The sequence below is a fragment of the Hippopotamus amphibius genome, chromosome 11 (genome assembly GCF_030028045.1).
Source record: "Hippopotamus amphibius kiboko isolate mHipAmp2 chromosome 11, mHipAmp2.hap2, whole genome shotgun sequence".
Classification (NCBI taxonomy): domain Eukaryota; kingdom Metazoa; phylum Chordata; class Mammalia; order Artiodactyla; family Hippopotamidae; genus Hippopotamus; species Hippopotamus amphibius.
This window is the reverse complement of record NC_080196.1, coordinates 98545898-98563909: the sequence shown is the minus strand read 5'-3', so window position 1 is coordinate 98563909 and position 18012 is coordinate 98545898. Positions and strand designations below refer to the sequence as shown.

General features: G+C 43.4%; 1 protein-coding gene across 3 annotated transcripts in view; it reads right to left on the bottom strand.

Annotated features, from left to right (window-relative positions):
* Positions 1 to 18012, bottom strand: part of NEDD4L (NEDD4 like E3 ubiquitin protein ligase) — a 220963-nt gene that overhangs the window by 33630 nt on the left and 169321 nt on the right. For all 3 annotated transcript variants that reach the window (XM_057698419.1, XM_057698420.1, XM_057698418.1), the window contains 6 exons: positions 15916 to 16047; positions 15306 to 15425; positions 14049 to 14246; positions 8264 to 8341; positions 6830 to 6884; positions 1014 to 1072 (listed from right to left, as the gene is read on the bottom strand). In XM_057698419.1, the coding sequence (XP_057554402.1) occupies positions 1014 to 1072; positions 6830 to 6884; positions 8264 to 8341; positions 14049 to 14246; positions 15306 to 15425; positions 15916 to 16047 (642 nt within the window). The remainder of the gene's footprint in view (positions 1 to 1013; positions 1073 to 6829; positions 6885 to 8263; positions 8342 to 14048; positions 14247 to 15305; positions 15426 to 15915; positions 16048 to 18012) is intronic.

Sequence of the window (18012 nt, the reverse complement as noted above, 5' to 3'; positions counted from 1 at the left end):
TCTGTTAAGCTACATGAAGAGTAGCTGACGTCTGTTTTGACCCAGGTAGTACTGGGCACTTTGCATCAACCAATAGCAAAGCAGCTGAACAAATCCAAATCCAGCAAGTAACTAAAGGGATGTCAGGCATCAAGGTGCACTATATTATCTTTCAAGTTTTCAAATGGACCTATAATTCAAAATTTAATTTGAACCAAACCAGATTAAAGCCACAAAATTAGTATTTTAAATATACCTATTGGTGTCTTAGCTCAGCACTCGATACAACCAATTTTCCTTTCTTCAGCTCCTCCAGTTTTTAAAAGGTTCCCCAATTTGCAATCTTGCTGATCCCAGTACAGTTCTGAAATTCCAGAGTCTCTCCTTGCACTCATGTAACCACTGACAAAAGACTCTGGAATATTCCACAGACTCCTTTCAGCTGTTTGATACCAGGTGCCCACTGACCAGGGACAGGCTGTCACTTTTCCTTATGAACATACATGAGGGAACTGTGAGAAAGTCAGTGGGTCAGCAGAGATAAAGATTCTTAACTGCCAGCTCTAGAGCTCAGCTACAGCCTCTCCCAGACCTCTGTCTGCAGTCTTTTAGAGCCGAAAGAGATTCAGAATCCAATTTAAATTTGCTAGCACACACATACTGCCCTTGGCCTCAAGAAATGTTAAAACTTTACAAATACAGGACCAAGTTTTGCTTCATATAAAAAGGAAGAGAGGACATTCTGATTGTTATACTTTTAACCTACCCTTTTAGAAAAGACAGACGAGAATGTTTAGTTTTGTTCCCACTAGCAAACCATTTTCTTTTCCTTTATACTGAAAGCCCTGTGAAAAGGCAAACGTGGCTGCACCTCACCCGGAAATTCCAGGCAGGAGGAGATGGGAGTAATATTAAATTTCTCAAGGATGCCAACCAGGCCCTTGGCATCAAGGTAAGCAGCAATATGCAAGAAATGTGTATTTAGATGAAACCAAAGTATTATAACTGAAGAGTCAGAACTTGAAAATACTGACCGGACCAGTAATAGCTGGATTCTGCAGTCTTGGGTCTTCCCACTGAGTAATTTTGCTATCTGGAAATATTTAAAGAAACAAAACAAACAAAAAATCAGCTTATTAATTCAAACTTATTTCATGTCAAAAACGTTTCAGACTTCTGGATTCTTCTAAAAGTTGCCCAGTTCCCCATTCTGACCCCCAAGGATAAATAACTTAGTATTTCAGGGTTAGAAGAGAACTATACCCTATAAGGCAACCCCCTCCTCCCCCCACACACTGTTTAGTTAAAAACACTCAATCAAAAATGCACAACTAAAGTAAAACCTCCTATTCATACTGCTTTTGGCAAGCAATCTGCTGAAACTTCAATTATAAACCCCCATTCCTTCAAGGATTTATAATGTGATGTTGATTTTCATTTAATTAAAAAAAAGCATAAAAGGTCTTAGTGCCCCGAAAGTTAACACACACACATGATTTTTTCTCATTTCAAATACTTTTTCCTTTGTTTATGGTGTTGCAAACTGTTTTCAGTTAAAAACCCTAAGTTGAACAAATGAATAATCCATTATATGTCAGTTATACGCACACAAAAATCAAAACAGCTATGGCAGTCCAAAAAATGAGAATCAGATACAGCAGAGGAGGATTCCACAAGAAAGGTTCCCTTTTGGCCAAGTCGGTGAGAAGTGTTTCTTTCTTCCAAATGAGTCAATGTCAACAAGATTCGTAAATAGCACCTGTATTGTTGTTTCAACTGTGTAGGTGGGAACACACATTAGCTACCTGGATCACTTGGGATTGGTGACTGTGTATTAATTAAAAAGACTTTAGGTTACTGTGGGTGTATATGGCGGGGGGGGGCGGGGGGGAGGGTCAGGAATGGACTCACATGAAAGATATGGGGAGGTAGAGGAGGGAAGAATAGTTTCTTTCCGGAGTTTTAGGAAATCTAAGTTGGTGTTTCTTTTTTTCTTTTTGCGCACGGGCTTAGTTGCTCTGCGGCATGTGGGATCTTCCTGGAGCAGGGATCGAACCCGTGTCCTCTGCATTGGCAGGCGGATTCTCAACCACTGCGCCACCTAGGAAGCCCCTCTAAGTTGGTTTTTAAAAAAGGAAATTATTTGAGAAGAATATTCTGTTTATTTCTGGTAGTAAGTGGACTGATAAGAATAGCTAATAAATTTGGCTTTGATGACTATCCCAGGAACTTTTCTAAGTCTGGTATGATAATTATTTTAACAAAAGCAGTAGTAAAGTTTTAAAATCAAGCTACCAAAGAACATGACTCTAGATTCACGCTGGCAGAAAAGTTACATGAAATGTTTCAACTGTTCCAGAGAATGCTGATGGAAGCAAAAGGTATTTTCGGGTCCCTTACTTTGAAGACAGACATTTTTGGAAACCAGGAGCTGCTGCTGTGATGGAGAACAAGAGAAAAGAAAACCAAATAAAAGAAAAAGAATACAGCTGAGTAAAAACTGCCTTGGACTATATACAGACTGGGTATCACCATCAGAGCAGAAAATAAATTACCTACTACCTACATATGACAACGCTCAAATCTGTCCAGACCGGAACTTCAAGCTCCATCCTTGACACCTGCACCTGGAGTTCCTATGGGAAATACCTCAAACCCTACTCTGACAGAATCGAACCCAGAACCTTCCATTCCACAAAAGTGGTTCATATGACCCTGCATCCCTTGTTAACAGCACCACAATCCGTTCACTGCTCAAATCCACAACCTGCCACGTCCTCCACCCTCACTCCTGCGGGCACCAGCTGTCCCCACCTCTCTGAAAAGGCCTCTTTCCGGAGTGCTCCCCTTCTCTCTGGACTACTCTCTAGGTTTCCTTGGCCTCAGTCTCACTTACCCCCGTTCAAAACTTCCTTTGAAAGTCTGCCAAGGGGATCTCTCTAGAGCACAAATCTGACCTCATCAGTGCCCTCTGCGCAGTCCCTCAGGCGCTCCGGCCTGGCTGCGGAAGGGACCCGAGTTCCCGTACCCGGCAGACCCGCCCTGACTTAGCCCAGAGGGTTAAGGGTCACGCCAGCCTCCTCTGCACGCCAGCTGTTTGCAACGCCACTGCGCTTCTCTGAGCCTGGTGTCACCTGCACAGCTTCACACACCTGTGCACGCTTCCTCCCTCCTGGAACCGCTCTTCGCTGGGAGTACCTAACTCTCACTCATTATTTGGGAGTCATCTGAAAAGTCACCCATTCTACAAGGCCCCTTGGTAGCCTTCCTTCACTGCTGGAGCCCAGACACTCAGCAAGTACTTCTACATAACAACTGGTTCCTTCCCCTAAGACAACACTGAAATACCTCCTGGGGCCCCCTGGATACGTACCTCTTCACGGCTTTCCATTGAATAAACCTGGACTAGAACCTACGCCCCCTGAGGACAGGGACTGTGTGCTGTTCATCTCTGCAGCCCTCTCTCCACCTCTTTACACACTTCCCAGCACGTAGCAGGAGCCTGATTTTTCAAATGACCAAATGAAGCTGATGGCGAAGACAAATTCCTTTTAAAACAGTCTAAGCGTTCCGAACCACATATGGTTCCTGTATGGTTACAATAATGATCAATGTTGCACTTAAGAATTATCAACATATGAATGTCGGTTTCCAGTTACCCATTTTGTCCTAAAACTTTTGAATCTAAACTTGCTTTTTCTCTTTGACACATATGAGGGTGAGTCAAAAATTATCTGCGCTCTGGTTATATGAAAACTTCTGTAAATTGTACAGCCAGAGTACAGGTAATTTTTGACTCACCCTCATAGTATTTCAAATAAAGGGGCAAGAATGAAGTAGAACAATGAGAAACTCAGTCCATTTAGCTACTATTAACAGGGCTGGTAAGACTGCTGGCAGGAAAGACTAAAACAGGATCTTACAGCACCCTGGAATTTTATTTTCCAGCTTTGTATATAAGCTGCCTGTGGCCAGGTACTCAGTGGCTGGGCATACTGGGTCTTTAAGAAGAATTACGCGATTCCTAAGAGAGGCAGGGATTCAGTTCAATACCTTCACTTAACCTTTTACACCAGGCTTGAGACACAGGAGCTTTTTGATAAATGTCAACCAAATGAATCCAGGAGTCTCAACAGCAGATTAGTATTGAGCATTCATGCTCTCCTGAAATTAAATCTTTAAGATTTTTAATCTTGAAAATGCCTCACGTCTCAAGAATTTATGAAGCAGAAAATAAAAAAACCTAATGAATTAGAAGACAAGTGCACTGCTCTCTTTTACATTCAGTGTGCAGTAACATGTCCCAGTAAAGTGGAAGACGGATGACTCTGAGCAGCTTACAAGATGACTGCTCTCACAGTCAAATGGTGTCACAGGGATGGCCTGGCTTGCAGGTAGTAGGAGAGCAAAATGAGATGCTGAATTCTGCTAGAAATAAGATTCGGGACAAATGTTTAGAAGGAGGAAATTCCTGGTAATTAAACCCATTTTGGAGTGGCTTTGAGTTTTGATAAACGTTTTATAAAAGACAGATACGCTGCATTTTCCACAGACTGGAATTTGGTTAAAAGAACCCCAAAAAACATATGACTCGAACTCTGTTTCATTGATATGTACCTCTTTACAGCTTTCCACTGAATAAACCTTGACGAATTAGGGAGAAATGGCAGAAATGTTACATTACCAGCTAATGAGGTTCTCCTAAACAGACCTTTTTCTACAGTCTTTGGTCATCTACTTCACACTATATTTGGTTAAGAGAACTTTTCAGTATAGTTGAGCAAAGGCAAATTTTAACTCCACGTAAAGGATCACAAATATCGCACTGGCATAGCTCAGATCAACCGGGCTCTGTATGCGGTCGATATCCTATCGTTTGATTCCCAGGGGTGAAGAGGGGGGCCTCCCAAGCGCTGTGTGGTCTGGAAAGGAGGAATGGGGAATGTCTGAGAGGAGCCCGGAGGGACTGATCAGGAATTAGGAACCGCCCAGGCATTTAGCAAGGAACTACCCTTTCCCACCTCCTGGCAAACACGAGCTGGGCAGGCCTGAGGCTGGAGGCAGGGCTGCTGTTGCCTCTCAAGGCAAGGTCTCTCCACTTTCTAGCCGGGACATCAACTTCCTGACACAACACCAGCACCACTGGCCCTCCGCGAATGGATTCCGAGTCACCATTTAACAAGCATTTGCTACATCTTACAGCAGGTCGATGCACGCCTCCAGAAAAATAGTCTGGGATCTTTCTTATTTCTAACGTTTACTAGGATGGCCCTTCGCAATAGTGTTTTTCATGTTTCTGGGTCCTTGTAGTACACCAAGAACATTTCATAAAGCTCTTTTCAGGTTGGCCTGACATCAGATCACCGGCTGGAACAAGGCCACAATGCTGTGTGAAGTACTCTCTGTGTAGCAGACCAAGGCTGTGTTACCAGCTGGGACCTCACTTTAATAAATTGGTCATTACTACTCAACCTCTCTTTGAAAACTGAAATTGTAATGCATGAAAAAACTGAAAAGGAAACTATTTTTTGTTTTTAGTGGGAACAAGGGGTGTGATTCCTCTTCTATTTTAGCAAATTATGCTAAGAAACAGTAGAATTATAAATAGCACCCTAAGGAAAAAAGTGGGGGTATATAGATATTTTAAAGGATTCATGGCAGCAATTTTATGTTCACTGTAAAATTCTGGAAAATAAGCAAGAATCAGTGTTTTTACTGGTCAAAGATAAAAACTATGTACCCTGAACTATCTAATTTTAACCAAGGGTAACTCACACCCCTAAGTACATCCAGGACTTCTACTTTTGGTTTAATTCTGAGTTGTTGGGCTTCTTGCTTACTTCGATTTATACAAACCCCTCAATCTCCTGTGCCTGAAAACGAAGGTCTCTCTAGCATGCACTGGTCGCTAAGGAACCCAGGAAGAGGCCCTAAAACGAAAGACCGTGACAAGGTCCCGCCCACACGAGGACTCCTCGAAGCCAGACCTCCCAATCGGCTCAGCAATGTGCTTAACTAACCAATGCAATTAGTTAAGAAAACGCGAGGCTGAGAAACCTGGTGTAGACTTAATGCTCATGTTTATGAACCAAATGAGAACCAAGATAAACAGCACCAGATCATACACGTATGTGAACTTTAAATCTACTTGAAGACTTCTTTTTAATACACATTTTCAGGAGTTTTAAGGGACATACCAATATGATCCCACGGAGAAAATGTCACTTCAACAAGGGCAAAAAAAAAACCCACTGGCTAAAAGCAAACCTGTATTAGTTTCACTTTTAGTCGACATGAGAAACCACACATTTATTTACAGGAGCTGGAGCAAATGTCTGCAGCAAATATACTACAATCTCAAGAAAAGAACTGCACATGTATTAGTGTGTTGGGTGCAGGGAAACATGCTGTGAATAGAAAATAAGTCAGAATGGGCATCTTGCCCTGAGACCTCTGAAGGCAGTGTTTAAAAAAACGTAGAGGCTGCTTCAAGCACTGCTCATACACAGATTTCTGACTCAATCATCACTTCTAATCTTATTTTCTATTATCAGAGTGTATGTATTAAAAAGCGCAAAAGTCAAGGGGTCATCAATCAAAAAAATTTTTTTTAATTAAAAAAAAAGTTAATAGGTCACAAGATCAAACTGGGATGGGCTACTTTAAAGCAAACTTGGGTGGATGCACAGTACCGTACGAGGGCACTGAGTCTCTGGTATCGTTCTCGCCACATAACACCTGGCTGCCTAGACAGAGAGTAAAATGACACCGCTTTCACTGTCACGTCTGAGTTACCCTCGCCCCCCCCTCTACCGGCAACACCTGTGTGTCCGTGATGGCGTCTACTTACTGTGATCAATGTAAAACGTTCGGCCATCCAAGTGAATTCTTTCCTCCCAGCCAGGCTGGTATCAGGGGAAGAAAGAGAAGACAAACATTAGCTGGCAGCTCCAAAATCAAAGGCAGAAGTTGACTCTAGGACACCTTCTTACTCTTCTTCCCTGAGGTACATTTTTATATAAAGATTAAAGTAAATAGAAACATTTCAAATGAACTTGTGACAACATGCAGCAACACACTTTAGCACATGGTCTACAGTCTCAGATGCACTGTATGATGAAGGGGAAAAACAGGGGTTATTATTTCAAACGCTTCAAAGGGAAATTCCAGCACACTATGGGACCGTTGAGCCTGGGGCTGAATAGCTCATTTCATTAAATGAATATTTACTGAGTACTAAAGGGAGGAGGAAGGTTGATATAAAATGTGAGAGACAGACATTTTACTCCTGTCATCAGGTGGATGAACAATCTAATACTGAAATTCTCTGCTGTGAACTCTCACTACTCAGGATCCAAACAGATTAGAATAATTTTTCCAAGATCAGGCTGGTATGCTTTCATTATCTGAACTGTGCCTACCTGCTATCTGAAAGTCAAGAATCCAACAGATCTTGACAACCTACAATCTTTCACTTTCTAAACTCTCTCTCCAGCCTCTCCCCTGGGCTCTTTCCATCTAAACCCCGGAACCAAACATTTGGAGAGTGTGGGATATTTGTATAACTGGATGAATAAAGGCTGCACCCTAATCTTTCTAGCTTCAAATTTTGCTGTAACATAGCATACACCAGGCAACAGAAAGGTTCTTGGAAAACAACCACCAAAAAAAATTCCCAGCACCTTTCCATTTTAAAATAGCCTTGGGGGCGGGTCAAGAAGAAAGCATGGTGAAGGTTTCATTCAAAATCTAACTTGGAGTAAACAGCTTGACTCTCATTCAGGCCCCAAAAGAGAACTGATAAAAAAAAATTAGATTTATAAATAGTCCTTGACAAGGGAGAAAAACTTAAAATATCTCCAGGATAAATGACTTATAGAAACCTTCTATGATTACTTACGCCCTTTTCTCTCACTGTTTTTAATATTTTTGTTCCTATGACTAAATCAGCAATATGGATAGAAATTAGTGGTTGCTAAGTTACAAAATAAATGTGTGCTGCTTAAATTGTCACCTGTAGAGAGTGCCTTGTACATCCTAGTTGCAAGGCCTACCTTCCACTAGCAGCCAGCCATTCAAAAACATCTTTCAGAAGAGCTGGGTGTGGTGTGAACTGTATGAGTTGTCAGAGTTCAGCCATACACTCGATTGTAAGAAAAAATTACAGACCCAGGGGACTCAAAACATCTGGAGAAAGGGAAGGCCACAGGGCTTCCCTGTTAACACTGGGCCCATGAATGAGTAAACATTTTCAGACTGGTCTGAGTGTCTCCAGTGTACTCACAGGAAGAGGGCCAAGGTCATTGGGGTTTAAAGATGCCTTTGACCGCATATGTACTGGGAATTTCAGGCGTGGATCTTCCTGAAAGAAAAACGTAAAAGGCAGAATATGTTAGGTGTGACTATCCATGGGCGGTACTGGTGTGTGTGCTCCACAGCAATCAGGCTGCCTGTGTGTGGGGCCGCACTCCTGCTGCATGGGGAAGGGGAGGATCCCATCTTTGTATAGGAAACCTGGCTGACCATTTCTCAAGAAAGATTCTACTCTTCTTCCTTGTCCTTGACGAAAGGAGGAGAGTAAGAATATTTAAGTAAAAGGTTAACCATTTCCCCAACCATTTCCTTGAGAGCAGGCGAAGAGAAAGAGGATTCCTGCAGTGATGTTACCATGGAGACCAGAATGGAGGATGCCAGTGAAGATGAGGAGGCTCTCCTCCACAGAGAGGGAGTGGAGACACTGGTTTGTACAGCTCCCTATGGATCCTGAGCTCTGGGGTGAGGGCAGCTGGTTTGTTAGAAACACCCTCTCCACCAGCATTTGAGTTTGCTGTGGCTCCCTTCCACCGTCTCTTGAGCTAAAGCCGAAAACCTGAATCTGGTTTTGACTGTCAAGTCCCGTCCTGCCCCAGAGTTAGTCGGCAACATCATATAAAGTCGCATCCCTACTAGAGAACTGTACTGGGATTCTTGATCAAGTTCTACAAATTAGATCTTAAAAGTTTACAAAATATTTTTCTTAAGGGATATGCTTCAAAAGATACCACGCAGAACCAACGAAAGAAAAATATATACACTGACATCTTGGGTCATGCTTTATAACTTACAAAGAACAGTCAGACATATGATCTTACAAGCACCCTGTTAGGAGGTTGGGCACATAATCTCTGTTCCTTTAGGTGAGGAAACTGAGTCTCACAGAGAACGAGAACTTGCCTGGAGGTTCTGGTTTAGCTTCTGGCAGTTGTCCTTCACTTACACAGACCCAATTAAAATGCTGTGTAACATTTTAAACTCAGAAGATTAGAAAACAAAATGATAAAACTCTGAATAACACACTATTAACCAAATAAGCCTAAGATAATAAAAAACAAAACAGAAACCCCCCTAAAACCTTAAAGAAAACCCCTTTATTTCAATAATGTTAAAGACTTTGTTGCTGTCAAATTACTAAAAGGTTTACTGTCTCAGCATTTTCCTAAGTCAACAAGAAAATGAAATGGTTGGTATAAAACTAGGAAAATAATAAAACTCACTTTTGTTTGGAGATATGAGATTATATATAATTATACTCCAAGACTATATTAAATATCTCCTAGATTATGGAGAATGACTGCTAATGGGTATAGGGTTTTCTTTGGGGGTGATGGAAATGTCCTAAAACTGATTATGGTGGTGGCTGCACACGTGTGATAGTCTAAAAATCATTCGATTGTATATTTTAAAAGGGTGAATTGTATGGTATGTGCATTATAAGTCAACAAAGCTTTGAAATTATTTCCCCCAAGTTAACAGTCTAAACCTTTAGTATCACCGGATAATAACAATGTGATAGATTTTTGGAGCTGGCAAGAACCATAATAAAAATCATACACATCCAGATCAACCTTTGCTTTCTGTCAGCTAGAAGCAAACTTTTAATTGAAGTAATAAATCATGTTAGCAGTTCTTGATGGAAACTGACCCTGAACCTTTTTAAAGGATGATTAGAGGCATAACATAGTCCAGAATTCTGTAGTGCACTGGAACACCTATACTGTAAGTAGACAGACTAAGTAGGTTTAGGATTTAGAAGGTCCAAAAAGCTGATAATCTGGTAAACATTTGTGACCTCTTCGTCGTGGACAGAGGAAAACCTGAAGAGCACTGAACTCCATCAAAGCTACCCAAAGCTAACTCTGAGCTGGACCAGGTAATGCCACCACTCAGGGGAACCCTGGCCCCCCAGATCATGCTGGGTTTGGAGAAAGTCTGAGGCTGCTGTGACATGCACGAGGACAGGCACTTCTGGATGCTACGTGCAAGGCCAGCCATGCCTTGGAATCACACACACAAGCCACCTGAAAGACAATCAGCCCTCTTGGTAAAGAGCTGGTGACTGAAAGAAAAAAAAAAAAAGCTGAAATTAAAGAAAAGTGATAGGGGGTGAGGGAAGGAGCATGAAGTATTAAATAAACTCGATTTCACAGGTCTGCTAAAATGGCCTTGCACAGAAACCCAGAATTCATAGAATGTGACCCCCTAGGGGTCACGTGATTTTATTACAGCAACAAAAGGCAAAATAATGTCAGCAGCTGCCATCCATCAGGCTCTGCGGGCTAAGCCTGGGGGGGCGCTTGGAAACCACCCTCCCACGGAATCCCCTGAATGACAGAGGGGCAGCTGGTAGAGCAGGAGAAGGGCAGCCAAGGCCCCAAAGGACTTAGGGCAGCTTTAGATGACAGTCAGTTGGAAACCTCATGAGGTCTCGAACGATACGAATATGAATGGATACAACACACACCACACACTTGGCTGTCTCTCCCTTCCCTCAGATAGTAAGAGCACTCTTTCACAATTATATCAGTATTTCACAACTGCTTCCCTCAAATACAGTTGAAAGGGTTTTTAAACAGAAGGTAAAGATCAACATCTTATTTAAAAAAAAAAAAAAAAAAAAGGTTTTGGGGACTTCCCTGGCGGTCCAGTGGTTAAGACTGCGTTTTCAATGCAGGGGGTGTGGGTTCGATCCCTGGTCGGGGTATTAAGATCCCACATTCCGTGTGGTGTGGGCCCCCCAAAAGTTTCTTAGTGGAATCACTTAAAAAATATAAAATATGGGCATGCTGGCTGGCTGAAAAGATAACTGTACTTTTCCAACCTGGAAGGGAGCAACCACCAGGCCTGGGCTACAGTGAGTTTTATTAGTTTGGACCTGGGTAAAAAACAAACCTGAAACTTAATTAAGGTATAATCTTTCTTGCTACAAAAATAAGCCAATGCTTTCTCCTGTAAAAGACATAAATATACTCTTACACACATGCTTTGAGCTGCTTTTTCAGCAGAAGGAATGGACGAGCTGAAGGCCTCCTGTAATCTCTCCTCAGCTCCCTGGTGGTCTCTACCGAGCATCCACGGCCCACACCACCCAGGTGGGGACAAAGTGATGCTCATTTGATGTGTCAGTCTTTACTCCCAACAGACGGCTGGCACACTGCCTCCATTATCTGTGTGTGTGAGAGGCCGTGACTTATAAATAGACTTCAAAGGGAATTTTCCTCTATCAACGTATACAAGGGAAATGCCGGCCTGAATCTTCTTCTGCTTCCGGAAATCTTTTCTGAATCTTCTCCTGCACTAGCAGGAATCAAGAGGACACAGGGTGCTGGGGGAAGAACTCTGGTTTTCATTATTCTCAACCTGTCTGATCAGTTTTTCTTCTTTTTTCTATGATAATGCTCAAATCTAAGAATAGCTGTTCTCTCTTTAAAAAAACAAAGTAAACCCCGAGTTAATGCAACACAGGTTTTAAGCCGAAAAGTATCTTCACAGTTCTCTCCTTCCCTCCACCTCTCGTCAAAATAATCAAAACATTCTGTTTATTCTCACGTGCATTCTGCGGTGAGAATTCGGTACGGGCTTTTGTTTAGCCGGGATAACGGGGCTGTGTCCGCACATCCGAGTTTAATGGAGAAGGGTGGTGTTTTTGGGATCCCTAGCTGTCACCTTAAGGGTTTTCAACGACAGCAGCAGCAGCAACAAAATGCTGTTTTAACCAATTAAAATTTTGAGTCAGTAAATCAGCAAATCACAAGCATCTGAAAGGGGCAACTGGAAATTCAAACTGCGTTTCATTCAGTGCCCATGCAGGCAATAAATAAAGCTGGTGCTATTTAAAATAAAACCTGCTCAGCTGCAATTACACTGCAGTTGTGGCGTGAAAGGCTGTGAAAAGGTTAGGGGATTTGATGACTAAGCTAGTTCAAATTACTAAAATCATAGCTTATGTTGGCAAGCCACCGTGGCTCCATACGCTAATCCAGCTACTTTTACAGTATTTACCCTCTATTTCTGGAGCTCGCACTTCTGGCGGAGGAACTGAAATCCCGGCAGTGCTGTAGTAAACAGAAATGGGTGCACTAGCAGGACTGCTACAGGTTCTATGTCCATGAGGGAAAGCAAGACTTTAAAACCAATCGCTATCGCTCTGTTCCCCAAGAAGCTGCCTATCTTTTACTCTCATCTTGCCACAAACCTGTCCACCTTATCTTCAGACAAAGCTACATGTTATTACATATGCCTTAGAAGTAGCTATGAGTTTCCCAAATGAATGTGATGAGATCAGAATGATAGATTCTCCTGGCATGTTACTCCTTTACTTCAACATTGGAGTGGTTCTCACTAAGGGGTGTTGGGAAATGCAATGTTATCACTATGATGGCAGGGTGGGGGGTGGGAAGAGTGGCTATTAGGATTCAGTGGCAGAAGCCAAGGATGCTAAATGTCTTGCAATTACAGGCACAGTCCTGCCCCAAATGCTAAGAATGTCCTCGTGAAGGCACGCTGTACCACGATCCATAAGATCTGAGAGAGTCTGCAGGGCCATCTGATCCCATTCTCAAGGGACTGAATTACCATCACGTTGTGGGCAAAGTGTAAATGACAGTCTAGATCGTCTGGGCCCAGGTCTCTTCCTTAACACAATACTGCTGTTCTATCAACTGGGCATACTTGGTGTCTTCACTAGAAATGGGAATTTAAAGCACGTGTTCACTCTTGGTCCAAGGCCACAGAGTTAGGGCCTGTAAGAATCACCCGAAGACAACCAGCTTTCACATAACATCAGTTCTAAGCAAGTAGCCCAGAGGAGCGAAAGACTGAGTTACCCTCGGTACCCAGATAATCAGACATAAGGGATATAAGGGACAGGAAGGAAACTAAACCTTCAGCAGCATCAGCAACAGCCAGAAACATGAGGACCTGTTTCAGGTTGATCATCCGTGTAGAGACCACACAGTGGGAAAACACCACTGACTTTCAAGAGAACTCTATGATACATTAAATAAGCCACCACCGAGTCCCCTGAAGAAATGAAGAGCGAACAGAGGAATATAAAGATATGCATTTGTACTTTGCATTAATCTCCTTTTTTTAAGTTAGCACAACACACGGATTCTCTCTCATGCATGATTCAGGGGCACATGGAAGAGCACTGTGATAAGAAAAACCAACTGTGACAAGATGCTCACAAAAAAGAGCTATCAAATTTACAATCAAAGTCCTTAGTACACCTTCTGATCCACAATGAAAAGAAAGTAATGCAGCACAGAAGTGTAAAATACGTATCCGATGTAAACAGTAAAAAGTAAAAGGATGCATCACATAAAAATAAAGATGTGTAATGTCAACACAAATGCGAAAACAAAGTGACGAAGAAACATTATTTGTAAAAAGATTAGAATTCCTAATAAGGTTACAGCATCCTGAGACGGGAAGCAGTAACATCAAAATCCTACCCGTAGGGCGTACTACCTTTTTTCCACATATGGTAAATTGTCACAACTGGAGCTTTCCAAGAGCGTGCTGAAGAAAAGGCACCCATCCCAAAGACGGCCACGAGCCTGTGCCCGTACGTCACCCACTCCCACCAGCCCCCACGGGCAGCGTCTAGCCCAAGCTGAGGAGACCCACTGGGACACACTTCCGTGCCAGGAAACGTCTCTGCAAGAACCATGGATACGGAGTAAGGAAATAAAGGAATGAACGCCAGACCTCGGGATGAAAATGAAGCCAAGTAAAAGCAGCCACCTTACCCATGTTGTAGTCTTTGTGTTATGGTCAATGAAGAAGGGCCGGCCGTTGGGCGCTATCCTCATTTCCCAGCCGGGCGGCAGGAAGCTCTGTGTGGCTTTGTGCTGTGGTTTGGGGGAGCTGTAAGGTGACGGCTGTGGGGACTGTGGATTGGAAAGGGTATCTTTCACAGCCCGACGTACGGGTGAGTCCTTGGCACCCTAAGGAATAATAATGAGCATTAGAAGTCTTATCAGGTGCTCGTCCAGACGGGTCCACGGGTACCTGGGGGTCATGGGATACTCCTCTTTGAAGAGGGACAAGGGGGAAAAACCTGCTTCTGTTGTTCGTTTACTTTTAAAATCAATCTAACTGTAAAGTTTTTCTATGGGTTAAAGACAACAATTTTAAGTATGGATAGCCACCATCCTTGATAGCTACTCAGTACATACCCAAAATACTGTTTTGCAGCGAGCATTACGGATGGAGATTTTACAGAAGGTGGAGAAAAATGTGCCCTTGCTCTGAATGAGCGCACAGTCTAATGAAGATGGATTGGCAATTTTTAAAGCAGAAAAAGAAAACCCTCTATCAAAGGAGACAACCACCTAGAATTGCAGAGTTGTTACCCAGAACATTTACATGACAGTTTGGGGGAGACAGCACCCATTCCCACGTATCAACATCGGACACCCGAGCACGGAGAAGCCCGCAGCCATCTCTAAGATGCAGTCACATTTAGAACTTCAAAGGTTTAGCCTCTGGCATTTGTGATATTTAGGGATGTTGCTAAAACCACACAAACAGGAGGGCGCAAAGCAGATGCCCAGCAGTGACTCAGAGATGCAAACAGGCATCAGAAACACGGAGGCCCGTACAATGGAAGACCCTACAGTCGAAAGGAAAAAATGATCAAAGCAACAGCTGTGTTTGAAAACTCAATGTAAGCACTGGTATTTGAAAGAGTTACTATGCGAGTCTCATGAGGTCACAGGCAGTAAGGAGCGAAACACAACAAGAATGGAGAAAGTTCTGAAAGGAGGAGCCCACGTCCAGCACAAGTCACCATGGCCTCAGCCCAATGAGAATGAGAATCAGGTGAGTCCAGGGATGGGAAGCATGGAGCGAGGCTGCATGAGGACACCCCTCACCGCGAACACAGCGACCGAGCAGAGAGAGGACGGTGGCTGCAGGACGCAAGTCCCGGCGCAGAGAGGAGAGAGAGTGAGGAGAAGTCACAGGAGAGACGCAACCCCCGTTCGATGGCGCGGCCTTCTCACCTCCAGTGGGGCAGATAAAGTTACTGTTGGCGAACTGAGGCTACGAGGGCGGCGGATCTGAGGCTCGATTAGGTGGTTGTTACTGTTTGTGGCGGATCCGGACGCACCGTCTTCTGCGAGCTACGTTGGAGGCAAACACAAGTTAGCGTTGTGTGAGGCTCTCCCTGCACGGGTGACTCGCGTATGGGCCCGACAACGACACAGCCAGTGGTAATGAGAGGTCTGGCCTATTAAGAGTGTGGAGGAAATGACTACACATAATAATGGGGAAACACACTCCGAGGAAATAAAAATGAATCACGAGCCGGTGTAAAAACCAGCCTCAGGGTAAAAGGGGGGTCAGGAGGGATGCTACCCATTGTAATAAACAGGCTCTTACTTTGAAAATATCTTTTACACCACATTTTTAAAATGGACCATCTAGGGAGAGACTGAGTCAGGGACCAAATTCTTCCTTAGGCAAATACTATGTTTAAAGTAATACATTTGTGAGAAAAGTTTTCTTAAACATGGGTTCTTCAGCACAACACAGAAACGTCAGGAACACGGGGCTCATGTACATTTTGGCTTCTAGCGCCTGTGGCTGCAAGCTGTGTGGTGGTCTGCGTACCTGCATGATAGGTCGAGTCCAAGTTGTGGTTCGATTGTTATGATTGACATAGTATGTGCGTCCCTTAGCATCTTTTCTCTCTTCCCAGCCTGAAGGGAGGCCCGGCGTGGTATGTACATAGGCCACTGATGGCTGTTTGCGTAAGAAATCATTATTATTTAATATCCTGCATTTGTTTTCTGATCAACTTCATAAAGTAATACACACCCAGAATTATCTGTGCTAGACAAAGTGAGTTAATTCTAATGGTACCGAAAACATCACTGTCTGGAAAACAGCAACAGGTTTTGAATAGCTTTAAACCTACTGTGAAATGAAGCCCACACAAGCTAGAGGGTCAAAAATCTTCCAGAACTCAGTTCCAGGCCATGCAGCTTTCCATATAAAGCGTTGTTGCCAACGTGATCATAAGGAAAGAGAATAACGTGACAATTTGTTTTAGTTACCGCATTTTACTGTCAAACCACGTAGAGCCCAAAAGGTATTTCAAATCATCAAATGTTACCATCCGAGAGGTTTGCTCTGAATATTTTCCCTCCATCTAGCTGCCACAGGGATGTTCTCCCAGCTTATTCCTAAATTCTTCACCACCTATGGGCCCTTACACTATGTGGCTTTTGGCGAGTGAGGGGGGAGAGTCTGTTCTCCATGAGGCCTGCTTTCACACCACTGACCCACCAGAACAACTCAACTGCCCCAGCCTGGAAGGCCACCTTGGCAATCTGAGGCCAGAATTCCAAAGGAGGCTGATAACTGAGGCTGTATTTCGCCCCCGTCCTCCCACATAGAGTTTGTCTCTTTGAAGGGTGAATGGAACACAGGTAGTTTCTGGGCTTAGAGACACGTGCAGTACAGAGTGGCTATCCTTGGACAGTCCAACTTTGATCCCAAAAGGGATCCTGTGACACTTTGCTTGTGAGGAGCAGTCTGAGAAATGCAGGCGGGGTGGAGAACTATTGGAAAAGCAGGGTGTTTCAGCGACTTATGGAGGTGAGGAGACGGACGTTTGCGGTCAGTGCTGTCCAAGAAATCCTGGGCGTACGGATGCCGTATATAAGATCTGTAACCGGGAAAGGGGTGCTACTCTAAGGTGGGGGGTGCTCAGAAACAAGAAACCAGCCATGACTACCAAGGCTCTTGGGAGAGTGTAAAAGAAACAAGAGGCCAAACATCAGGAATAATCTCCTACGTGAGGTTACAAAAGGAAAAACACTTCTTTTAGGGTACGATCTTCCCTAATTAGGATCTTCTGAACCTCCAGACATTTTACCAGGTGTCGTTTTCTTGATTAGGCTGAAGATGTTAATCTCTTAGCCCAACTCCTCCCTCTGCGCATCCCATCTTTTGTGTTCACTACCAACAATGCACCTTGGCAAAGAAGGTCCCCCGGTCCACTGAAAGACCTTGAACTGAAAAGCAAGATCAGGGCTGTGGCCACGTGATTTGGGGATTGCAGGCAACGAGGCTTAATATCCTACTTCATGATCTCAAACAGCACATTCCAAAAAAAAAAAAAAAAGAAAACCTGAGACCATAAAGCAGCTGCCTTAATGGTTATTTCCAAAACATATTTACCCAGCAGGGCAAGTGTATTTGAAAGACAACTTTCTGCTAAAACTGCAGCAACTATTCCTTGGCATTATTCCACATAACGCATCCAAGGCCCCAGGATGGTAATTCCAAGACTCTGAGTATCTAGCATCCTGGATCAAGGTGTGAGAGTACAAGAGTGGAAGAAACATCAACATGCAGGCTTGACCCTTCCATGAGGAGTAAAGACAGATGAATCTGTCTACAGCTGCAAGCTCTTTCCACCCTCCTCCTCTTGCTGTGGCACCAACACAAAGGAGCTATTTCCAGGCTAGTTCTTATCTGGGTACTACAGCAATGGACTCTGCTGACCTAAGGTAGAACCCAAGTTGTAACCCAAGTTAGCAGTCAATTAGAATTTTTGGCCAAGTACATGCTATCAAGCCTTGACCTACTGTTGTTTATATGAGGACCAAAAAGGTTTTGGCTGAATGGGATACTAAATACTAAATTTTGCTTTTCCTCCTCCCTGTTGGATTATTTTTTGGGGAGAGGCAATTAGATATG